This window comes from Panicum virgatum, chromosome 1K (assembly GCF_016808335.1).
Source record: "Panicum virgatum strain AP13 chromosome 1K, P.virgatum_v5, whole genome shotgun sequence".
Taxonomy (NCBI): domain Eukaryota; kingdom Viridiplantae; phylum Streptophyta; class Magnoliopsida; order Poales; family Poaceae; genus Panicum; species Panicum virgatum.
The window spans coordinates 39854324-39876556 of record NC_053136.1 but is presented as its reverse complement, the minus strand read 5'-3'; the positions used below and the strand labels follow the sequence as shown (position 1 = coordinate 39876556).

Here is a 22233-nt window from a genome sequence, read left to right as displayed (position 1 = left end):
TGGTGGTTGGTCCGGGGGGGGAGAGTACCGAGTGATAGCACGCTTAGCGGCGACGAGATGGCGCCTAGCGACAAAACGAGAGTGAGGGCGCGAGAAGGGGGCATCAGGGCCACCAGTCGAGCGACCAGAGGGAGGGGGCGGGTCTGGCGCACCGCCGGCGGCGGCGCGGTGCCATTCCCTGTGGAGCCGGGGATGGGGGCTGGGGGAGTGGGGCGGATGGGCCCTGGCGGCGCGCAGAGAGAGAGAGAGGGGAGGGGCAGTCAGGCCTGGCGGCGCGTGGAGGTAGGAGTGAAGAAAACCCTAACAAGAGTATATTAAGAGTTATGGTTCACATGGCCGCTATTGAAGCGGGTATGGCAGTTTGCTGGTGAGGATATCAATTTTTCATACCCGCAGAGATAGATACCCATTGGGTTTTAAGTCGTACCCACGGGTATAAACTTAGACCCGTATTCGTGCCCGTCAGGTTTAATGTCCGCGGGTATGTGAATATTTCCTATCTGTTGCTATTTTAAGGTGCGGTGCGTCCTTCTACTGATGCCGCTCCAGATGAACAACTAGTTATTGGGTGATCTTGTTTTTTCTTTTTTTGAAGTTAGCTGATCTTGGGTTGCTTGGAAAGGGGATGTGAGATTTAAGGAATGTTGATGGTGGTGGTAGATTGCATGAGCAACGCGCCAAGATGTGGGAAATCGAAATGTCATCGGCCGCTGGGTAGCGAGATTAACTCATAAGTTGGCTTTGCAACGGGAAAATTGACGTACTCCCTCCGAAGACAAGTAGAAGCACATAATTTATGCTGGAAACCACAATAATTATTTGAAATTGAGGAAGTAGATTACTACGTGTTAATGGTTTGGACTTTGGAAACCATGCCAAAATCATAATAAACTATTTTATTATTAACACACTTAGAAACCAAACCAACTCTACCCACTCACTATTTCATCTAAATCAACCTAAATTATTTGTTCTTTTCTCTCAAATCAAACCAAATCAATAGTTTCAGCCATCTTCAAACCGATTTTCAATTACTAGTTCATCAATAACCTATACTAAAGCGCCAGGATTCGGCGCGCTCTCGTGAGCCGTGGCCCCACGTGGGGCCGGAGGTACTGTTCATGCGGGCCCGGGAGCACTGTTCATGTGGCCCCGGGATACTGTTCATAATAGAAAATAATAAAAGCTACTGTTTATGTGGGCCCAGGTACTGTTCATAATTAAAAAATAATTAAAAATAATTTATAATATAAAACTAAACCATGTGGGACCCACATGTTTAAATGTTTAGTTATTTTTTATACACAAAAATAATAAAAAAAATTATATACTATATTTATCCTCTATTATTTATTGGATTTTGTTTTCACTTCGTGAACTCGCAAAATATAATTGAGTCATCCATTCATTTCTAATCTTATCATTTTTTCTATCAAATAAAATTACTAAACTTATCTTTAACGCTACCAAAATCAATAATAAATGTAAATCACTCCACCAACCGTACCTACTAACATAAAACAAAATTATTAAAAATATATATATCCATACATTTAGCGTGCTCTCGGACTTTAAACTACTATACCTATATCCTGTAACTTTCAGACTTCATCCAATACATCAACACATTGTTAAAATATATCAACACGATATTACTTTAACTGTAGCACACGATACATCAACACGTTGTTAAAATACATCAATATGATATTGCTTTAACTGTAGCACATGATAATATATTTCTATTATTATTTTAGATCAAACATTTTGATACAGGCGCGCAAAGCGCGCCAACCTGCCTAGTTAATCCAATTGTGGTTGAGGATGGTGGAACAGGCACGGAAGTGGCACATGGGCTGCTGGGGCCTCCTATATCAGAATATCCAATACAAGTCTCCTTCACACGGCTCGCCCATTTCTCTCGTCTCCTTCGTCGTCTCTGTTTCTTCCCACGTTCCTCTCTCTCTCTCTCTCTCTCTCTCTCTCGCGGCCACCCCTTTCCTGCCGGCGACGACCGCCGCCACGTCTACGCCGGGCCCTTTGCCGGCGACGAGCCCCGAAAAGGTATGCCCGCCCCTTCTCCTCCTTTCCTGCTGCGCGTAGCGGAGCGCCCCAAACCCTAAGCTATTCGTATTCGGATCTGACCCAGTAAACACACTAATTTCGAATTCGTTTGCAAAATTTGTCGGGCGTGCATGCGTAGATCGACTCTTTTATGAGTCCACAAGGCACCCAGGATGAAGTTTTTAGAACACACCCCCTTCGACAGGTAAGCACGGCATTCCCTGCTGCTGCCGACGCCCTCTTGGTAGGATTCGGTTCAACCCCCCTCCCCGGTTTACTAATTCTGCGCTTCTGCTTGTCTTCGTCCAGCATAAATCTGTTCCTCGACCAACTCAACCTCGGCGATTGTGCAATCAGAGGAAACCTTGAAGCCTTCTCATGTAAGAGCCTAGGAGCATGCTCCGTTTCGTCTCGTTGTTTAGCATGGGGGTACATGCTTTTGATAACATAGTATGCTTTTGCAGGCAAGCACACTGCGACAGACCGCCGGCTTTCAATTAGCCTAGAACATGAGGTACATGCAGTTAGCATAGCCATGAATTGTATAATCATTGAGATATTTTTCCTTCCAACAACGACATGAATCAGCGCATGTAATGTTGTCCTCTCTTTGGAATCAGATACTGTGAAATAGAGTATTGTGGTTAGTACATACTTTCAGATAGTCCTTTGAGCCCTGGTTGTGTGCACTCATCTTTTGGCTTCTATGCTTCCCCTCACTTTGCTTCTAGATATGGTTCGTTTGTTCACAGTATATAACACAGCATGTAGTCTCCTGTGCTGTGTTAAGTCAAAATAACATATAAATAGGTGGAACATAGTTGTAAATGCCTTTTGTAGTATATGTTAATTTGTATGCCATTAGTTTAGATGTCTCCTTTCATGTGTGCAATTGATACTCTGCAAGCATAGCAAGTTTTGTAGATATCCTCTTCCACAAATTGTAAGAAAATGGAACGATTCTTGTGTGATTTTGTTGCTTAATGCCACACTACTTGAATCTGCAGTCTTATGTTATTTTCCACCTGTCATTTTAGGCTTGTAGGCTGTTTGGGTCGTCATTTTTTTTTTTGTAAATCAATGGTAAGAGTGTTTGACTTAGCTATCTGATTGATCATCAGAAGCCAAATAATGTTTCTAACTAACATGAAATTTACTTAATGTCGCGAATGGTGTATCACAATTGAAGTTTGTATTTTGCTGTTTCGTGTAATGTATCTCCCCGGTAACTGTGAAGCATTTTACTGAGAGATGCAACATTTCATTCCAACTATTGTTGTTTATATAACAGCACCGAATTGGTATTGCTTTCAGATTCTTGATTACTTAGGAAAGTCCTCTGACAGTGACCCTTCTTCACCAGTGGAGCACCTATCCTCCAGATCAAGGTTAGGATGTGTCGATTAGCTTCATTATGCGTGTTTACTTTTTGGCCAGCCTAACTTCTTTTTGTTTTTTGATGTTTGTCCAGCCGGAAGACATTGATATATCTAGTTCTTACTCTTGGGCACATGTATCCAGATTATGATTTCAGGTAAGTTTGTCTTCATAGTGAGTGTGTTCTAATATAATCTGGAAGGAAGGATATTTGGGTAATGTCATAGTCAGCTTTTTTGGGGCGATATGGCAAACCCGCTTTTTGTCCTTTCCTACCAGCGTAAAGGGGGTGTTGTCAGATGGTATGACAGACGGATTAATAACCGTTGCTCTTTGAGCTGAGAGTTCAATTCTCTCCATTTCCCTTGGTCTTTGGTATTTGATGCTTCTAACTTTCTTAAGGTCTCCTGGCTGTCATGCCACACATGCATGATAGCACGACCTTTAGATTAAATTTAACATTCTTTTGTAAACATTTTGTTCACATATCAGTGCTGTTCGGGCACACTTGTTCTTCCAAGAAGAGGAGATGGAAAGTTTCAAGCAGATGATAGACACCTACTTATCTGATGCTTCTAGGGTATGCTTTATTGTTTCTCTTTTATCTTGTGGTTTGAATTTTTTTTTTGGTTCTCTACATATAAGTAGATTACTTTAGTAAGACTGCAATTTCCGAAAAGGAAAAACAATCACAAGGCATGATATCACCTAGTTATTTTAAAATGATCATGAGGCTTAACTAATTCAAAATGATCCTGAGGCTTTATGTTTTGCCTTTCTCACTAATTTGATAACCTGACATTGGACTTCTGTTCAGCAATGGGCAGCAACAAATGAGGGCAGTTCTCTTCTGGACAGTATGACTAAAGCTATTGATGAGGTCATGATTCATTCATAATGTTTGGATTGGGAGTTGTATAGTCCTTCGATTTTATGTTTACACCTTATGTTTCAGGTTATCAAAATCAGAGAGTGTGACATCTACAGCTATAACCCAGACTCTGATGGAGATCCAGTTCAAGAGAAAGGGGCCATGTATGTTCAAGGGAACTAAGCTACAAACGTGATGTTTAGCTTATGCAATAAAATTGACACGCTAATATCGATACGATTTTCTCCTTGTAGATGGTCATTCTACTACTTCTTCTACAATAGGAAGCTAAAGCGAGTTGTGAGCTTTCGATGTCACTGCACTAGGTAGGTGCTTGCTCCAATCTGCAAGGTTCTTACAGGGAACACAACATAACTATTTACAAATTAATTGCATATTCTTCTTTTACCGCAGCAAATTATCAGCAGATGACTTCCTAACTGGTGTGGCGTCTGATGGTGAAGAGGAAGATGCCTTGATTGACATGGACATATGACTGACCGCGTTCTGCTCAGAACCTGTTGTGTGTGTGTAATATATAGCGTATATGCCCTATTCCCGTTAGGAAGCTTTTAATATAACTTCCCTTTTATCGTAGCCTGCGGAAGCTATGGCTCTTGTTAGCGTTGTATATGCGGATTGGAGATTTGGTAGCGGCAAACTTTTAATCCCTGAGGTTTGAACTGTCACGCTATGTTCGTACTCTAGTGCTTGCTGGAACTGAATTCTATGTCCTGCTTAGTTAAAGAATAAAATATTTCAGACAATTGTGTAATCAAATTTGCTCTACTGTTCATTGACTGGTGTTTATGGAACTCCCATCTTTGTTGCAAAAAAGAAAAGGGGTTCGGTTGGCGTTTTTTGAAGGAGTGTTTCTTGATATCCAGTTCAATTTCTACACATGACATCATGCTTGTGATATTCTCTGATGGGAAAATGGCATGCTCAAGGAGTTATCTGTGCAAAACTTGGGTCTTCTTTATGCAGTAAACTTGGGTTAATGTACAGTAAAGTAGGTAGCAAAGCTTGCCAAAAATTTTGGCCACAAAGGGAGCATTCTAGCTTGTTCGGCTGGCTCGTCAGCCAACTAGCCACATGTTGTTTCTACAAAAGCCAGTAATGGGATAATATTTGAGAAAACAGGACATCGCATATTTTTCGACAATCGAGCTGCATGAAAACCATCTAAGTTCGCACAACGCTTGGCAGGCCTTCGAGGAAAAGCCAAGCTGGGAGTCATCGGAAACAAGCAGCTCGACCAAAGGTATGGTAAACGTCAAAACGAAGCAGTCCTTCATTGGCATGGCTTCAACTCTAGATAATTCGTGGAGTCTTGAAGCTGCTCATACCCACCTCCAGAAATTCTTAGAGCTAGAACTATAAATAAATCAAGGATATTTTTACTGAGTCATTATACTTTTATTTTAGATTTAATAAAATTGTTATAAAATATATTAATATATTCTGCAAACTTCAGCTCCATCGTAGAGAGCCATACCAAACATGCCGTAACTTATCTGGAGATGACCAAAACCATGGTCTCCCATTGCGTGCGGATGCACGCCATGTGGCTGGCTGGCTCCTTGGCTATCCTCCGAATCTGATTTGAGACGTCGTCGCATTGTCTGATACAGTACTTGAAAACTGGGAGCTATGCCCAAGTAGCAACCGCGATGGAGACCTTGGGTTCAGGCAACCGATGAGGCCGATGAGCTCCGGAAACAAGAGATTCTTCGCAGGACATCGGAGTTCTTGGGAGACTAGTTTTAAGCCCGATCGAGGCAGGGAAAGGCGAGACGTGAGCGGCCAGAGGCGTTGTGCTCACAACTCTGCAGCTGACACAAAAAAAAACACATAAACTTATCTCCTGTCATTTGACCTGTCAACTTCCTGCTGGAATGCTCTGACACGAGACACCCCCCTGCGGGCATTATATACGCGCGCACGCGCGCACGACGCGCGCGAGGGGCTTCAGAGTTCGGAGCACAAGAAGCTACAGAAGGCGCGGCGTGCGGGATGAGGCTCGTCGGCCTCGTGAGCCTGGTCGCTCTCGTCTTCCTCCTCAGCTTCAGGCCCCTGCTCCATCACCAGGTGCTCGTCGGTAAGTGCCCTACCCACCCATTGGGTTAGCTGCGTTTCACTGTGGTCAGCTCAGCTGCTGCTCAGCTCTGTTGCCGAGAGCGCCTGGACTGATGAGAACCTTTCTTTCGTTTCGTAGAAGGAGAAGGCGCAGCAGCAGCAGCAGGAGGAGGAGGGAGCGGGCGCCATGGCAGGAACCAGCAGCAGGGGCGTCAGCACGCCGAGGAGTGGGCCGAGGAGAGGAAGAGGATGCGTTGGTTCATGACGAGGGACTACGCGCGCGCGCGGCGGCACACGCCGAGGAACAACCGGCTGGATCCTTAGCGTCCGCCTGGCGAGCTGCTGCGGCTAGCTGATCGACAAGTTGGTGATCATTCTTGGTCTCCGGTGTGCAGTCTTCTCAACGCAGGCACACAAATTTTGTCTCCCCCTGACCATAGTAGGACATAGACAGTAGTGGTATGAGTGGAGTTACATAGAAGTAAAAATATTTTCTTTCAGCTGAATCATGTAAGGAGAATCGAGGTGTTGTGGTTTTAAATCTGTGAAGCCAGCTTCTGTGCTCTGATAGCTCGGTGAACAATTTAGTTTGGTATCTCTCGTTTCTTCCCTTTCTGAACTCTGAACTCTGAAGCGAGACGGTTTCAGGTTGAAAGTTCAGAGTTCAGATTTCATAGCCCGTTAGCGCTTGGGGCAGCTCGATTAGTGGAAATGTCGATCAGAATGAAATTCAGAATGGATCAATGGACTATGAATTGCCTCACTGTTTCTTCCGGTTCACATGTAGGCCCTCCTACGGTCGCAGTGTCGCACTGTGAAACCCAAGAAGCGGCATTGATCATAGTGAAACTCACATGGCTTATCTAGGGCTCCGTGGTAGACTAGTGTCAAGCAAGTGATTAGGACTTTGACCACAAATTAACGTAACACACACTACTTGTTTTTATGTCCTGATGGTACGTAGCCTGAGGCTGTCTGCTGTCTCTTCTGGTTGAAAACTGGGGTTCAGAGCTGCTGCTCCAGGTAGACACTCTCTAACATCCGTTTCAAATGCGTATCCCACGCATATCACTAGCTTGCTGAGTATCACCTTAGCTGAACTAGCAGAAAGAGTGGCCGGTGAACAAGTATGGACCCGCGTACAGCAGCTGCCACGAGGTCATTCTTCAGTAAGTCTGCAGAAAAAAAAGGTTCACCAAATCGGCCAATTCTTATTCAGAAGTCGTTGAAGGCGCTCTTCTTTCAGACCGGGAAAGTCGGTGGCGTTTCTGTTTGGCGTGCATAACACGAGGCTTGTGCTGGCCGACGCGTCGTCTGTCTCCGAAAGATGCTGTCATGCTGCTTTGTTCTCTACGCCGTGGTCCTTGATCGTTGCCCGAACTGTGTTCGGTGTTGGCAAACCCGGATGCTTTTGCACTGGCCTCCAAGTCAAACGAGGTAGCTTGCTTGCCTTCGCCGCACACCTTGAAAAGAGCAACTTCAGAATGCAAGAAACGCATTGGACCGTGGTTGGCTGTGGTGACTGGCCGGTGGTTGGTGCTGATTCGGTGTGAGAAAAAAGCATTGCTGGCTGGTTAGCTGACAGGCCAGCAGAACAGAGTATAACTTACATTTCCTTTTTTATATTTGAAATCATGAATGAATATGAATGTATCATTGGTACAAGTTGAACTCTGGCGCTATCCCAACAGTGTCACAAGGATGCCACATAATATGCAGGCATCAGGCTTGTTTGGCCACTCGTAGATGCAGCGTGTAATTTAAGTGTTCCTCCCCCAAAAAATACAGAAGGAATACTTCCAAAGCATACCCAGATTGCGTTGGCTTTCTGCAGAACTATTTCCTCCATCTTCTTCCCTTTTTATCTGAATCTGGCAGCTCTACGGCTGCTGTATTTAGCCCATGACTTCTTCACAACCTCTGGTACCTCCCTGCTGGCCAGAGCAGACATCACCCTAGCCCTGGTCACCTTCTTCACCAGAAGCTTCCATGTCTTGTCCACTCCCTCTTCCTGCAACTTGGCCTTCAGGTTGCTGGAACAAGAAACAAAAATTACTTCAGGTCTGAGCAAGCGGGTTTTTTGGGAGAAAAACAGCACTTGCACAGTTGTGGTAAATATGTACTCCCTCCATCCAAAAAGAATATAAATCTCGCATCTCGAGAAGTCGAACAATTTTAAATTTAACCAAATTTACAAAAAAAATTACTAACATTTATGTTTTTCAAATAAATTTAATATAAAAATATAATATATAATTAATCCAATGATATTTATTTTGTAATACAAATATTAATACTATTTTCTATAAATTTAGTCAAACTTAAGATTGTTTGACTTCTCATATGCGAGATTTATATTCTTTTTTGGGACGGAGAGAGTAAGGTTAGGTGAATACCCGAATACCATCTAACACATGCATCTTGGATGCATGCACTTTCAGGAATAGTCAGATGGTCCTTCAGATCTCATTTTCTTTCATGCCATTCATTTGCAAGTTGCAAACGTGACTGAAAACTACATCTTCGGTAGGGACAACAGATAGGACACTTGCAACCACAAAGCCGATCACTGTTCCCGCGTGCTACACTGCTACTACCAACTGGCCCTACAGCGTCGTTCACACGCACAGCCAAAAATGGAGAAGGGAATCAAAATTTTCACACGACGCTGCCGTGGGATAGTTCATCTGCGATGAATTTACCTGCACAAGGGAACCTTGCACGGCTCGCCGCCGCCGGCGCGGTCGTCCTCGCAGACGGAGGCGTGGAGCCGGAGGAGCTGGAGCGCGCGGCTGCAGCGCGGGCAGGCGGCGGCGGGCTTCCTGGCCCGGCCGCCGCACGCCGCGAAGTGCCGCTTGAGCTGCTCGAGGCCCCGGCGCGCGCCGTCGGTCTCGCACGGCGAAGCTTCCGCGCGCACTTCGCCGGCGCCGTCGGCTGCGAAGATGCGGTCCAGCAAGGCCATGGCATCGCTGAGCTGCCGGTACACGTGCTGCGCCGCCCGCTCCCTCTCCCGCCTCTTCTTTCTCTGTCAGAAAAGAAAAATTGGTTGAGACCGACGTGTCCGTGTCAAGAAATGGGAAGAGATTTTTGGAATCGTGGTGCTCGTGGTCGTGGTCGATTTGGATTCATTCCGGTGGTTGCTAGGAGTCTAGGACTTTTGCAAACTCTTGCGTCAAACTGAATACTTGATTTTTTGAGGGTTGGTAAGTGATAAGCTAGTGGGGTGTGGCATTGATAATGAGATGACAGTGTATCTGCCTACGATCCATGTGATCTTGTTTGCAATCACCAATGACTTCAAATGGCGGTTAAAGATGAACCATGCACATGCAGATATGAACAAATCGTATGCAGCTTACCGTATCAAAGGTTGATCTAAAAAAATGGCGGTTAAAGATGAACCATGCACATGCAGATATGAACAAATCTGACAGTGCCATGACTAGGCTGCTTGTTTCTGTAAGTGTCGTAACAGCTGGCCGACGGAGGCGAGGCGAGCCACGCACCTGGTCGGCGTCGTGGAGGAGCTGGAGCAGCTCGGCCAGGAGCGCGGCCTCGTGGCGGGCCGCGAACCGCCACCCCTCGGAGCGCTCGACGGCGGCCAGGTCCTTGCCGGCGAGGCGCGCGCACGCCAGGTACAGCCGCGGGGCGTCGCAGAGCGCCGCCAGCTTCAGCGCGTCCACCGCGCGCTCCGCGGTCAGCCGCGCCGCCACGGCCGCCTCCGCGCGCCGCTTCAGCCACGGGACGCGGTACGCGTGCGCCAGCGCCAGCAGCACCGCCCCGTGCGCGCCCACCGCGCCCTCCGCCCACTCCTCCTCCTCCTCCGCCGCCGCCGCCGTCCCCCTGGCGCCGGGGTAGCGGTAGAGGAAGCGGAGGAAGGCGGCGACGGCGTCGGAGGGCGCGCCGAGGACGCGGACGACGGTGCAGCCAGCATCCCACCCGCGCCGCGCGCCCAGGATCATCTGCTCCAGCACCGGCGACGCCGCGGCCTTGGGTCCGCCACCGAATTCCCAAAGCAACAGCGGAATCGTATCAGCGGGGGGGAATTCACCATGCATCCTTCCACACAAGAAAATTGACGAAGAAACTGGACTCACAAGAACGGAGGAGTGCGCGGCGATGCTGCTCCCGTCGGAGGCGACGACCCGCACGTCGGCCGGCGACGCCCGGAGCGCGGAGAAATCCGCGCACGGCGCCATTGCAAGTTTAAAGATCTTTGCTGCAGGCAGATCCCTGCGCCGCTGCTCTTGGGATGATACAGCGAAATTCAAGAACACCGTGATCTAAATGACCTGAAAGGATTTACCTTAGAGAGAAAAGCTGCGCTAGAAAAGAATGTGTGAAAGAAGGCAAAATTTGATCAGGGACACCGTTAGAAGTGTGTCTTTGCTGGAAACCGTACATAATAGGGCTTTAGTCCCGGTTGCCAATAGCCTTTTATCCCGGTTTTTCAACCGGGATTGAGCATCCGGGATAAATGACCTTTGTCCATTTGTCCCGGCAGCTCACGACCCGGGACAAATGATATTTTTGCAAAATAAAAAAAATCTCGCAGGCCCGACCTCGCCTGCGGTTCGCCCACATGCAGGCTCCCACTTTTCCAAATCTTTTATTCTCAGTGACAAAATCATTCACGAACCCAATCACAATCGAAATCCACAAACAAATCATGCGTATAATCCATACCAAATCATTCACATAATTTCAATTTCAATCCCAGAATCATTGATGAAAAAAAAAGAAAACAAAGAGAAACCCCGTAGCCCAGCGCCGCCTCCACTCGCCGCAGCCCAGTGCCGCAACCTGAGCTCGCCGCGGCCCCGCGCCATGGCCACCGGGCATTGCTCGCCGGATCCCGCGCCGCCGTGTCGTCCCAGCGCCACGGCCGCTACTCCGCCGCGGCCCCGCGCCGCCACGGGCCAGCGGGCGCTGCTCCGCCGCGGCCTTGCGCCGCCGCGGCCGGGCGCTGCTCGCCACGAGCCAGCGGGCGCAGCTCGCCGTCGCTGGCCGAGGTGCGGACCCAAGCCGCCCCCGCTGGGCCTGGACGCGCCGGCAACCGCGCGCCCCCGCCGGGCCGAGCTTGTGCCCGCCGCCGGGGCCTGGCCGCGCCCTAGCTGCGGCTCGCCGGCCCCGCCCGCACCGGGGAGGGAGCTGAGGGCCGGAGGGAGGGAGGAGAGAAGGCAGCTGAGGAAGGGGGCGGGAGGAAGAAGATAAGGCAGAGAGAGAGGAGAGGGAGAGAAATGAGAGGAGAGAGCAGCCAGCGACTTAGAAAATATCGGCAGGGGGGAGACGTCGATCGCTTTTTGTCCCGGGTGCTGGCTCCACCCGGGATAAAAGGCTCCCTTTTGTCCCGGGTGGTGGCTCCACCCGGGGCAAAAAGGCCACGGGGTCTTTTGTCTCGGTTGGAGCCACCACCCGAGACAAAAAGCTACTTTTTTTATCCCGGTTGGTGCCTACAACCGGGATAAAAGACCTCTATCTCCCCGCTGGCCCGGCTAGTCGTTGGACCCGGGACAAAAGCCACATATTGTCCCTGATCCAAAGACAGCCGGGACAAATGGCCTGGAATAAAGGCCTGTTCTGTAGTAGTGTTTACATCTATGCTGAAGGACGCAGTTAAACGGGCCATGCTAGTCCGCGCGCGCCAGGAGGCTCCGACAGCAGCAATCTTTTTTTTTGAAAAGTTTTTTTTCTGTATTTTTCTACTTTTGGAAATTTATAATTTGTAAATATAAATTTTTAGTATAACTTTTGCGCGTCTTCATTGGAGAATAATCATCATAACTTTTTATGATATACATAACTTTTACGTATAATTTTTTTCTAACAACTTGAGGAATAATTTCTTAGTACAACTTGTACTTAACTTTTAGCATAACTTGTAGAATATTATCTTTATCAAGGAGACTTCTCGTACAAATTCTTTTACACAAGTTCATTATACAACTTTTTACGCATGAAATTCATCATACAACTTTTGAGTACAATAGTCAACAATTTTTATAAAAAAAAGTTATCAAGAGAGCTTCAACACATAATAGAACATAAAAAAAAATAGAACAACTGAAAAGGAAAAATTCTCATCATAACTTTTTATGATGTACATAACTTTTACATACAACTCTTTCGTAATAACTTGAAATACAATTTTTAGCACAACTTTCATGATATATATATATAACTTAATGTATATTTTTATAAATATAACTTACAGAGGACAACTTTTTAGCATAAATTGTATAAAGATGTTATCTGGAAGATTTCTCGTATAACTTTTTACGCTCAAATTTATCATACAATTTCGAAACACAAGTCTCGGTATAATCTTTTAGTATGATTTTCATGCAAAAGTTGTCAATGGAATGTGAAGGAAAAAATAGAAATGAAAAAAGAAAATAAATACCTCGACCGTCACATCACTCACTCACGTGGGTGAGTGCAGCTCCGCGGCAGCTATAGCATCGCGCGCTAGGAAGGTTGGCAACGCGCGCTTGCTGTTTTGGATTCGCCCAGTTAAAGGTTGGCAGCGCGCTTGCTGTTTTGGATTCGCCCAGTTAAACTAGGTGCATTTGCTCAAAGACACCGTTAGCACTACTTTAATTGATTTAATTGGACAGCCATAGGAAATGACAGTTTTGCCCCTTGGTGCCTTATCCTCCCACGGGTATTTCTTTTCTTCTCCCGCAGGAAGCGCTCACAAGTCGCGAGGTCCTCGCGGCCGGCGGCGCGGACTGCCGCCCTTCCGGTAGCAGCCGCGCCGGCGGCAGGTCTGCTCGGCGCGCGGCCCTCACCCGCGCAGCCCGCGAGGTCCTCACGGCCGGCGGCGCGGCGCTCAACCCCGCCCACCCCCGCCTGCTGCTCCTCCCAGTAGCAGCCACGCCGGCGGCAGGCCTGCTTGCTGTGCAGCCCTCCCCGCGCAGCCCTCTCGTCCCCTCCGCCGAGTGCAGGTGCTTCACTCCAGCGGCGCCCCTTCCGGTGGCAAATCCTTGCGGCCGTTGCGCAAGATGGAGGCTCTAAGATGATGGGTAGGGATATTCTTGTCCAGATTTATATGCCTTGTGATTTGTTTATGGTGGAATTCTTATTATATGAGCTATAATATCTTTCAGCAAATGAGTGTGTATTTATAATGGTTTTCAACAAAGACACATTTTCTTAGTGGTTTTTAGCAAAGACATATTTCTAACAGTGTCCTAGAGCAAATTTTGCCGTGAAAGAATGAAAGAACTGGGATTCTAGGACTACGCGGAACGAAAAAAACGGGGGAGCACGAGCGCAGCTAGAACGAGTTTTTATATAGGAAGTACAAGGGTGGGTTCACGCGGTCGGAAAGCGACGGGAAGCTTTTCGAAGCGCTATCGGCTATCTGAAAACCAAAGGGCCATTCCACGGTGCCAACAGACACGGGCCCTTGAATTTGAAAATTTCAAAAAAAAACAATTTTTAATGGAAGACTTCCAAAAACTCAAACGCGTAAAATAACTGAACAAGGGCGATACGTCTGAATATAACAATTTGTTAGAGGGATGGACAGGCAGTCTTCTCCTTTCTCGCGGCATCGGTATTGTTTCTTTTCCCCCTCAAAATAGTGTCATGCCATTCAAAAGACTGGCGCTGACCTTTCTTAGCCCGGAAATAGAAAAGTAAATCTTATCAGAGAAGAAAGCCGGTGTGTGTTCATACTTCATTTCCAATCAATTAAAAATTACCTATTTCCGTGCAGTGGAGTCATATGAGGTAGTATAAACAAATAAAGAGTTCTTATTTTGGGCCTTTGGATAGTTGGATCGCAAAATTTCCTTGTTTTCAAGTAAATAAAGGGCTGCTATGTAATTTTTGCAAAAGGTGTGGTTCGAGCATCTGCTCGTCTCGCTTTTGTTAGATTTAGTTCCATATTGAAAATTGAAGGTGTGAGAGTAACAATTCACCTATTAGTCTAGTCTTTTGAGCTAAGTCTTGTTGCGAGCTGAGTTCGGTAAACCCTAGCTCTGGTCGGATGACACCTCGTGGGTATAGCTTCCGAGGAGAGCATCGTATGATCCCTAGTGCATCTGCGTACAAAAACATTTTAAACCACGCGATGAGCTCACATACATTTTCTCCGAGCTTATGTTGTCTATGCGCATATAGAATCTTTCGCGGTGCACATACATAATGCTATGGATCTAAACAACCCATGTTCACGATATTGGGAGGGCATGTACGACAATAAGGCAGCAAATTACTAGTTATAGTTTAGGCGATTTTAATCATGCTTGGAATTGGCAAATGAGGTGGCCAGCAGGTGCTGTGTCAGCAACAGATCGACCAGGAAAAGTTTGGGTTTCGTGGTAGGAGATTGCTGACTCGGATCCACGCAGCAACCGAGTTTTCTGTACGACTGCACCGATGGAGTCATGGAGAGAATGACAGATATATCTAGAGGGTGCAAGTGCAACTCTTGCCGTTTTCAAGATATTTTTTTATGTGCATTGACAATTTCTTTCGCAGTACGTATATATTTGTCCCTTTGGCCTATGTAGGGAGACGACGACAAAATGATAAGGTTCCTCTAGCCTCCTCCTCGCCACTAATTTGTTATTTTAATTATTAAAATAAAATATTATGTTATGAGGAGTGTAATAAATTCTAGCTAGTACTCCTACACGAAAATGATGAAACTAGCTGGTTTGTTATCATATCACCGAGAAGGTACTCCATACTGTGTTTGATCCATTTGGAGTGGTGGAGCAAGTGCATGTGTGCTTGATGGATCAGATTGTGTGCTGGATCGAGTGGTGTTCCATTCCAAGAATGATGCAGCAGATGCTTTTGGGGAGCTGCATGGCCGGTATTTGTATACAGGTTGCTGTCAGCTAGACATGGGCTATCCCAAGAGTGTGAAGCTACCATGGAGAAGAACCACCTAGACACCATGGCGAGCTCATCGTCAGATATGCTTCAGGCTTCTATGTCACCCACTAGTGACAAGGAGCACACCCCTGACACCGGCCTTGCTGCTGTTGCTGTGATGGCCACCGATGTTCCTGGCATCATCAACATCGATCAGCCCACAAACTGTTCATCGCCGGTACCCGACATCGACATAAGCATCAACTGCATTACGGCCACGTTCCTGCAAGTGGAGACCATGTCTGAGGACGTTCCAACACCGGAGCAGTCCATGCAGAACTACCGACGCTTGTCACTAACCTCAACTTCAACACTGATGTGTACTCCACGTGTTCGATGGAATGCCTGCGCTTTGGCCTTGAAGCCCCAGCATCAGCGGATGTTCGTCTTGCTCCCGAAGCAGTATTCTCTAGCTCTCTACTGATTAGTGTTCATGGGCCAAGTGGTGGCTTGGAGATGATGGGGAGCGTCTTTACTGCTAGTCCTGCTTTATCCTTGAGCAATTCATTATTCAGCAGCAAGGTGTTTTCTCAAGAGTTCTTGCTTGGTGTTGAGTCTCACATAACCATTTTCTCCATGGATAAGGGAAGTGCAGTATCCCTATGGCGACTATTGGTGAAGAGGCCTAGATGGCAACCATGGCTACTGACTAAGAAACTGAAAAATGATATGTGGTAGTGCTGATCTGCGACCAATACCATGGCCATCCTTCATGATTGATGGAGGATCTGTGAGCTGGTTGAAGGACCGAAGGGGCGACCAGGGGGGGTGAATGGGAGCCGATTAAAATCCTTGCAAATAGAAGCTTCGGTTTTGTCCCAAGTGTACACCCAAATCCTCGAGTCCTAGGTGAAGTGTGGAATAGCTATGGAAGAGCTAAACCAACACAAAATAACCCTAGAACCAAACGAGAACGATCACGGAAGCAAACAGCGAGAAAGAGCAGCTGAAAGCACGCAAGGTATGCTTCACCGGTTGATCCGACACTTTACTTTGAACGGCGTCGGTTCAACCGATGAACAGAGCCTGCAGCACAGAAACAAGAGCACCGGTTAAACCGGTGTAAACAAAATCCTACCCGTCGGTGCAACGGGAAAAATGCCGGTGCAGTTCACCCGAGGAGCCACCAAGACAGAAACCAAAGGACCGGTTGAACCGATGCAAACTCCGGCATGCACCGGTTTAACCGATGTATATGCGCCGGTGCAATGGAGACGCGCCGGTGTAGTTGTCCAGAGAGGGGCAGAAATCGTGGGCAAGAAGACACCGGTTGAACCGAAGCTCAACTCTTTCAAAGCGCCGGTGCAACGACAAACAAAGGAAAACCCTAACCCGCGAAATCCTACTCAGCGGTTGAACTGACGCTTACCATTTCAAAGCGTCGGTTCATCTGGTGCTGGGACGAACAAAGCCCAGAAACCCTTTTCAGCCCGCGTTTGTTGGAAAACCCGATGATCGAGTGGGCAAATCAAGTCCAAATCTTACCAAAATTTGCAGGCATGATCACAAGGGACTTGTGAACACATCCACAGAAGGAATCGACGAATTACTCCATGGTTTGGGAGAAATCAACGAAATCCGAGGCAAGATTGGGGTTTTCTCAAGAACACCAAAACCTCAATTCAAAGGAACTCGTGAATCCGAGGGTTTTAGAACTAGGATAGAAGGGTTAGAAGCACCCCCAAGGAATCACGAAAACGTCAAGAATTAACTTGTCAACTCGTGCTCAAGATCCGACCAAGGAAAATCGAATTCATCCAAAAACAAAAGACAAAGTGTGCGAGATTAACTTGCTTCCAAAACCCTGGAGGGCACAAGGAGGATTGGGCCTCCTTTCCCGATCAATCTCAGTACAAGAACTCAAAAATTCATCCCCAACATCCTTGGCCTAGAGAGGAGAGGGAGGAACAGAGAAGTGAGGAAGGAGATGGCACCTGGGAGAAGGAGTGCTGCGTCTGGGTGCTGTCTCCAGGGGCGACGTGAGTAGGTTCCCCCTCTCCTCTTTTAACCCCACTAACCCTCTAACCAAAGAGACTAAACTACCCCTAGAGCTGAACTTTAAACTAGAAGGCCCGTAGGGGCAAAACTGGAAAAGATACAATGGACTCATCCGACGGCCGAGATTCTTTCTTCGAGTCGAAGTCTTCTCCGCGATGCCGCCATTCGATGAAGATCCGGTTCGCGGTTTTTGGGGGGTCCGCGAAACCCGGGTCGTTGGCCGGTTTTGAGAAAACCGCCAAAACTCCACGCGCGGGAAGATTCCCATCTCCACACCGTGGCCCTAGACGCTGTTCCCGCCTCGGCCTTCTGACGGCCCTAGACGCCGCCCGACGCCCGTCTCCTCCTCGCCCTCGGCGAGGCCCTAGACGCCGTCGACGCCCGTCGCCTCCGTCAGTCCCGAGACCGACGCCCGTGCCTCCACGACTTGGCGTCTTCAACCGCCGTCCACCTCCTTGGTTTTGTGGCGCAAACCAAGAAACCCGCCTTCCGTCGCCGCTTGCACCTTCGATCCAGGAGTGGACGCCATAGCTGCCGCCCGGCCCGAGCTCCTCCACAGCAACTCTCCGTCGACACTCGACGCCCGTGTACCTGGAATCCAAAGACCAAGCGCACGATCACACCGCACGGTTGACAATTTACTCATCACAAGCAGGATAGAGTACTCAACATTTCTCAATCTCTCCTTGATGAGTGCATTGTCAACACACCACCTGTAACCAGAGAAGTGATAAAAAGAGAAGCAAGAAAGTGAAGAACTCAAGCAAGTGACAAAAAGCTCAGAAAGTCAAGAACAGTCACTCATTCAAGCAAAGATCGATTCCCTAAGACAAGGGCAACGGCTCGACGCAATCGATCAAAAGTCAAAACATGACCCCTCAAAGACAGAGGTAACGCTCGACGCAGTCATGCTGAAAGTGGAGGCAAAATGAGGAAACCAGGAACCAAACAAAGCAGAAACTCCCCCTGAAATGCATTCCCCCCTCACAAGTGCAACTCTCACCGCATGTATGCACTCTCAAAGCCCTGTGCGCAACAAGTTTTTCAAAAATCAAACAGGTCTCCCCTTTGTTCGATCACTTATCCCAAAATTCTCCCCCTTGTTGGCACATACACACATCAAACCTAAAGGATGCCTAAACCTCCCCCTGAAATCATGCTATGCAATGAATGTCGTGCAGAGGGTGTACGTGAAACACTCAGGCATACACAGATATGATCAACTAGTGACAGGCATGTGTGCTTCATAAACAGGAACTGAATCTAGCTCAACAGGGTATATCAATCAAGTCTAGAGCTAGCAAGTTCAGTTCAGCAAAAATAAAAGCATCACCCATGATCTAGCAACAGCAAGTAGGAGAAAGAAAGCAGTGCTAGTCGAACTCATACCAGGTGATCCAAGGCAGCCAAAATATGTTATCATGAATTAATTTTGCATATCAAAACTTATCAAGAAAGTGATTCTGCCAGGGGTTGAAAGCTTGTCATGCTTTACTTAGCAACGAGGCCAAGCCTATGCCAAAGGCAGTCAGAAGCTTAAGGCACTCGCTTCAGTCATGCACAGCCTTGCCCGGGTTCTCACTAGTGCTATGTGAGCCGTCCCGAAAGCTCGATCAGAGCGATAAGCAATCCCATCTGGATCTTTTCATTCCATTTCAGACAAATATTTGAACAAATTTAACAATTTTAGCTCATGTAAAAAATTACAAGCCACACTAGCATGAATGAGATAGCAAAGCACATCAATACATCCTATCATGCTAGTAGCCAAACAGGGTGACCATGTTTTCAGATTTTCAAATCAAAATAGCTTAACTCAGATGATATGACATATACTGTGGAGCAAGCTATACATGATCAAGTCTACGAAACTACACTAGCAAGCACTCGAGGATCATAGCAATGTATACAAGAATGCCAGTGCAGTGAAGCAATGCAAAAATGCAGAAATGTACAATGCATATGCACAATGCGACTACCAAACCTAGAAAACGAAGAGAAGGACAAATAAAACCTACAAAACTAACCAAAGAAAAGTCAGCTATCAGAAGAGGTAACAAACCCCAAGCTCCCCTCGTAAGCGAGCAAAGGTGTCCTGCTCAAGCGGTTTGGTTAGGATATCTGCGGTTTGCCTCTCTGAAGGGACATGGATCAAGTCTATGTGTCCTTTCTCATGGTTATCTCGCAGGAAATGGAATCTGATATCTATGTGTTTGGTTCTGGAGTGTAGGACAGGGTTCTTTGCAATGCTAATAGCTGACATGTTGTCTACAAATATGGGAACTCTATCAAAACTCAAGCCATAATCCTGCAAGGTTTGTTTCATCCAAAGTATCTGGGAGCAGTAGCTAGCAGCGGCAACATACTCAGCCTCTGTGGAAGAAAGCGTTACGCTAGCCTGCTTGTGAGAGGACCAAGACACCAAAGATGTACCGAGAAATTGACAAGTGCCGGATGTCGACTTGCGATCCAACCGACACCCACCGAAATCGGCATCAGAAAAGCCCACCAATACCAGAGAAGAATCCGCAGAGTACCAAAGACCAAATTCAGGGGTAAATTTCAGATACCAGAAGATGCGTTTCACCACCTGCCTGTGGGAGGTGCGCGGCGAAGCCTGGTATCACGCACAGAGGCCTACCTCGAACTGAATGTCCGGCCGGGTCGCCGTCAGGTACAGGAGCGAGCCGATCATGCTCTTGTACTCCTTCTTTTAGCACAAAGCACCAGCAACCGAAAACTCTGAGATGGTCAACATGGGGCTGGCGTCAAAACTGCAACTCATAAGAAGTCTTGTGCATGAAAGCACGCAAGAAAATGCGGTTGGACACGTAACAAGCGGTGTTGACAGCCTCAGCCCAGTACTTACGAGGAGTCCTATGCTCGTCGAGCATCGTCCTCGCCATCTCAACCAGCGTTCGATTCTTCCGCTCTACAACTCCATTCTGCTGTGGAGTGTGAGGGGAAGAGTACTGGTGTTCAAGCCCTTGATCACTGCAAAAGGCGTCAAAACGAGTGTTTTTGAATTCTGTGCCATTATCACTGCGGATCGCTCTCATGGCCTGGGGTAACTCGTTCTTCAACCTCAAGATCAAGTCTTAAACAAACTCGAAAGCCTCATCCTTGGTTCTCATGAAAAAGACCCAAGAATAGCGAGAAAAGTCGTCCACGATCACAAGAACGTACCACTTCCCACCAACTGACATCACCCGAGAAGGACCGACAGTGTCCATATGAAGTAATTCTCCAGGGTGAGAGGTCATCACCTGAGTGACACGCGGATGAGAAGCGGCAACCATCTTCCCATGGCGACATGGATGGCAAACAAGATCCTTCTCAAACTTCAAATGGGGCAATCCTCGGATTAGACCAAGTGAGCTCAGTCTCGACAATAAGTCAAAGCTCAAATGTCCAGTCTCCTATGCCACTTCCACAGGTCTAAAGAAGGACCAGCCAACAAGCAACAAGAAGGGCCAAGAGGAGTTCCAGAGAAGTCAACCAAGAAAACCCGATCGCGAGGTATAATCCGGCAAACCAAATCTCCTCTGGAATATATGACACGAGAACAACCCTCCTTGAAGCGAACCTCAAACCCCTCATCAAGAAGTTGCGAAACAGAGAGCAAATTGAACCCAAGGTTCGAAACCAAAGTAACCTCTCTCAGGGTAAAGCGATCAGAAACTCGAACAGCGCCAAGTCCACGTACCTTTCCTCTTCCATTGTCCCCGAACACAATGTATTCTTTTGTACGCATCGTGGTGAGGCTGGGGAACCATTTGTCATTCTCGATCATATGGCGCAAACAACCGGAGTCCATGATCCACCTGTTCTCCAAGCCTCCAACCTGCAGATCAGTAGTGAGACAAAGGGTGAGCAAATGTCTCAACACTGGGGTTAGCAAAGTGAGAAGCAAACCAGTGTCGAGCCATTTGCTCTACAGAAGGGTTAGCAAAACCAGGCAAAACGTATCTCCCATCCTGTCTACCACGTGACTGACGAACACCACCGCGAGGAAAGCGTGGTGCCTCGAAACCTCCTCCAAAACCTCGGTCTCGTGGTCCATAGCCGTACTGAAAACGACTAGGAGCACGGCCGGCAAAGCGACCACCCGCTGGAGCACGGTGTAAGCATCTAGGCCCTCAAGGTATGTTTCGGTGATTAATGACAACCATTATTGTAACTAATGAGTTTGTGCAGCTTAATAGATCATTATCGCTCATTTGGTCATATGTCAAAAGAGGCCCCTAAATTTCATTATTCAAAAAGGCGATCTCGGTATTCAACTCAATTATATGTCAAGACTAAGGATCTTTCTAGTCCTAAGTGTCATAAGGTTGAGAAGGACACTTAGGTTAGTATAGGTTTTATAGTTTTGTAGTGATCGCACTATTAAGAGGGGTTTAGGCCAAGTAACTTGAGCATGGACATGGTCAATCAAAAATGGATGTACACTATGGTCACTCAGGTTCCTAGAAGTTCAAATAAGTGGCTTTCAACTTATATCTCAAGAATATTTGGATTTCATTCAAGACTCAAATCAGAAAAGGCAAAATCAGAAAAAGTCTTTAACACCGGTTTAACCGACGCTCTCCCTTTTCTATACGTCGGTTAAACGAAGTCAGCAGAGTCTGGACAAGTCAATACACCGGTTAAACCGACGTGTTTGAAGTTAACATCGGTGCATTAGTCCAGAGTTGGTTTTTCCAGGGGATTTCAAGTTCTATACACCGGTTAAACCGACGCTGTTTGAAATGGGACGTCGGTGCAATTGACCAGTGAGATGGTTTTTCCAAGGATTTCAGAAGTTGTACTCACCGGTTAAACCGACGATAGGTTTGAGTTAACGTCGGTGCAGTTGTCCAGAGACTTGGTTTTTCAGTTGATCAGTGGACAACTACACTCACCGGTTAAACCGATGATACGTCGGTTAATCTGCTCAAGTTGTAACAGCT

At 47.2% G+C, this 22233-nt stretch overlaps 2 protein-coding genes across 2 annotated transcripts; one reads left to right on the top strand and one right to left on the bottom strand.

Annotated features, from left to right (window-relative positions):
- The first annotated feature begins 1903 nt into the window (after positions 1–1903).
- LOC120707335 (repressor of RNA polymerase III transcription MAF1 homolog) lies at positions 1904–5108 on the top strand. Its single transcript, XM_039992216.1, has 11 exons — positions 1904–2064; positions 2204–2269; positions 2374–2444; positions 2529–2578; positions 3379–3452; positions 3536–3598; positions 3934–4021; positions 4259–4321; positions 4397–4476; positions 4567–4638; positions 4727–5108. The coding sequence occupies exons 2-11, from the start codon at positions 2238–2240 to the stop codon at positions 4806–4808; spliced, it is 675 nt and encodes a 224-aa protein (XP_039848150.1). The 5' UTR covers positions 1904–2064; positions 2204–2237; the 3' UTR covers positions 4809–5108.
- A 2880-nt stretch (positions 5109–7988) lies between these two features.
- Positions 7989–10807, bottom strand: LOC120707328 (BTB/POZ and TAZ domain-containing protein 1-like). Its single transcript, XM_039992204.1, has 4 exons — positions 10489–10807; positions 9898–10380; positions 9094–9416; positions 7989–8424 (listed from the first exon to the last, which is right to left on the bottom strand). Exons 1-4 carry the CDS (start codon positions 10588–10590, stop codon positions 8253–8255), a joined length of 1080 nt encoding a protein of 359 aa, XP_039848138.1. The 5' UTR covers positions 10591–10807; the 3' UTR covers positions 7989–8252.
- Positions 10808–22233: the final 11426 nt, after the last annotated feature.

What these genes read in the sequence shown, in the direction of transcription:
- LOC120707335 (XM_039992216.1), top strand. Translation starts at nt 2,238, where the DNA reads ATGAAGTTTTTAGAACACACCCCCTTCGACAG. An exon ending in CAATTAGCCTAGAACATGAG is followed by an intron (nt 2,579 to 3,378) that starts GTACATGCAGTT and finishes TATTGCTTTCAG; the next exon opens with ATTCTTGATTACTTAGGAAA. An exon ending in TGACTAAAGCTATTGATGAG is followed by an intron (nt 4,322 to 4,396) that starts GTCATGATTCAT and finishes CTTATGTTTCAG; the next exon opens with GTTATCAAAATCAGAGAGTG.
- LOC120707328 (XM_039992204.1), bottom strand. Translation starts at nt 10,590, where the DNA reads ATGGCGCCGTGCGCGGATTTCTCCGCGCTCCGGGCGTCGCCGGCCGAC. An exon ending in CCGCGCACTCCTCCGTTCTT is followed by an intron (nt 10,381 to 10,488) that starts GTGAGTCCAGTT and finishes GGCGGACCCAAG; the next exon opens with GCCGCGGCGTCGCCGGTGCT. An exon ending in TGCAAGGTTCCCTTGTGCAG is followed by an intron (nt 8,425 to 9,093) that starts GTAAATTCATCG and finishes TTCTTGTTCCAG; the next exon opens with CAACCTGAAGGCCAAGTTGC.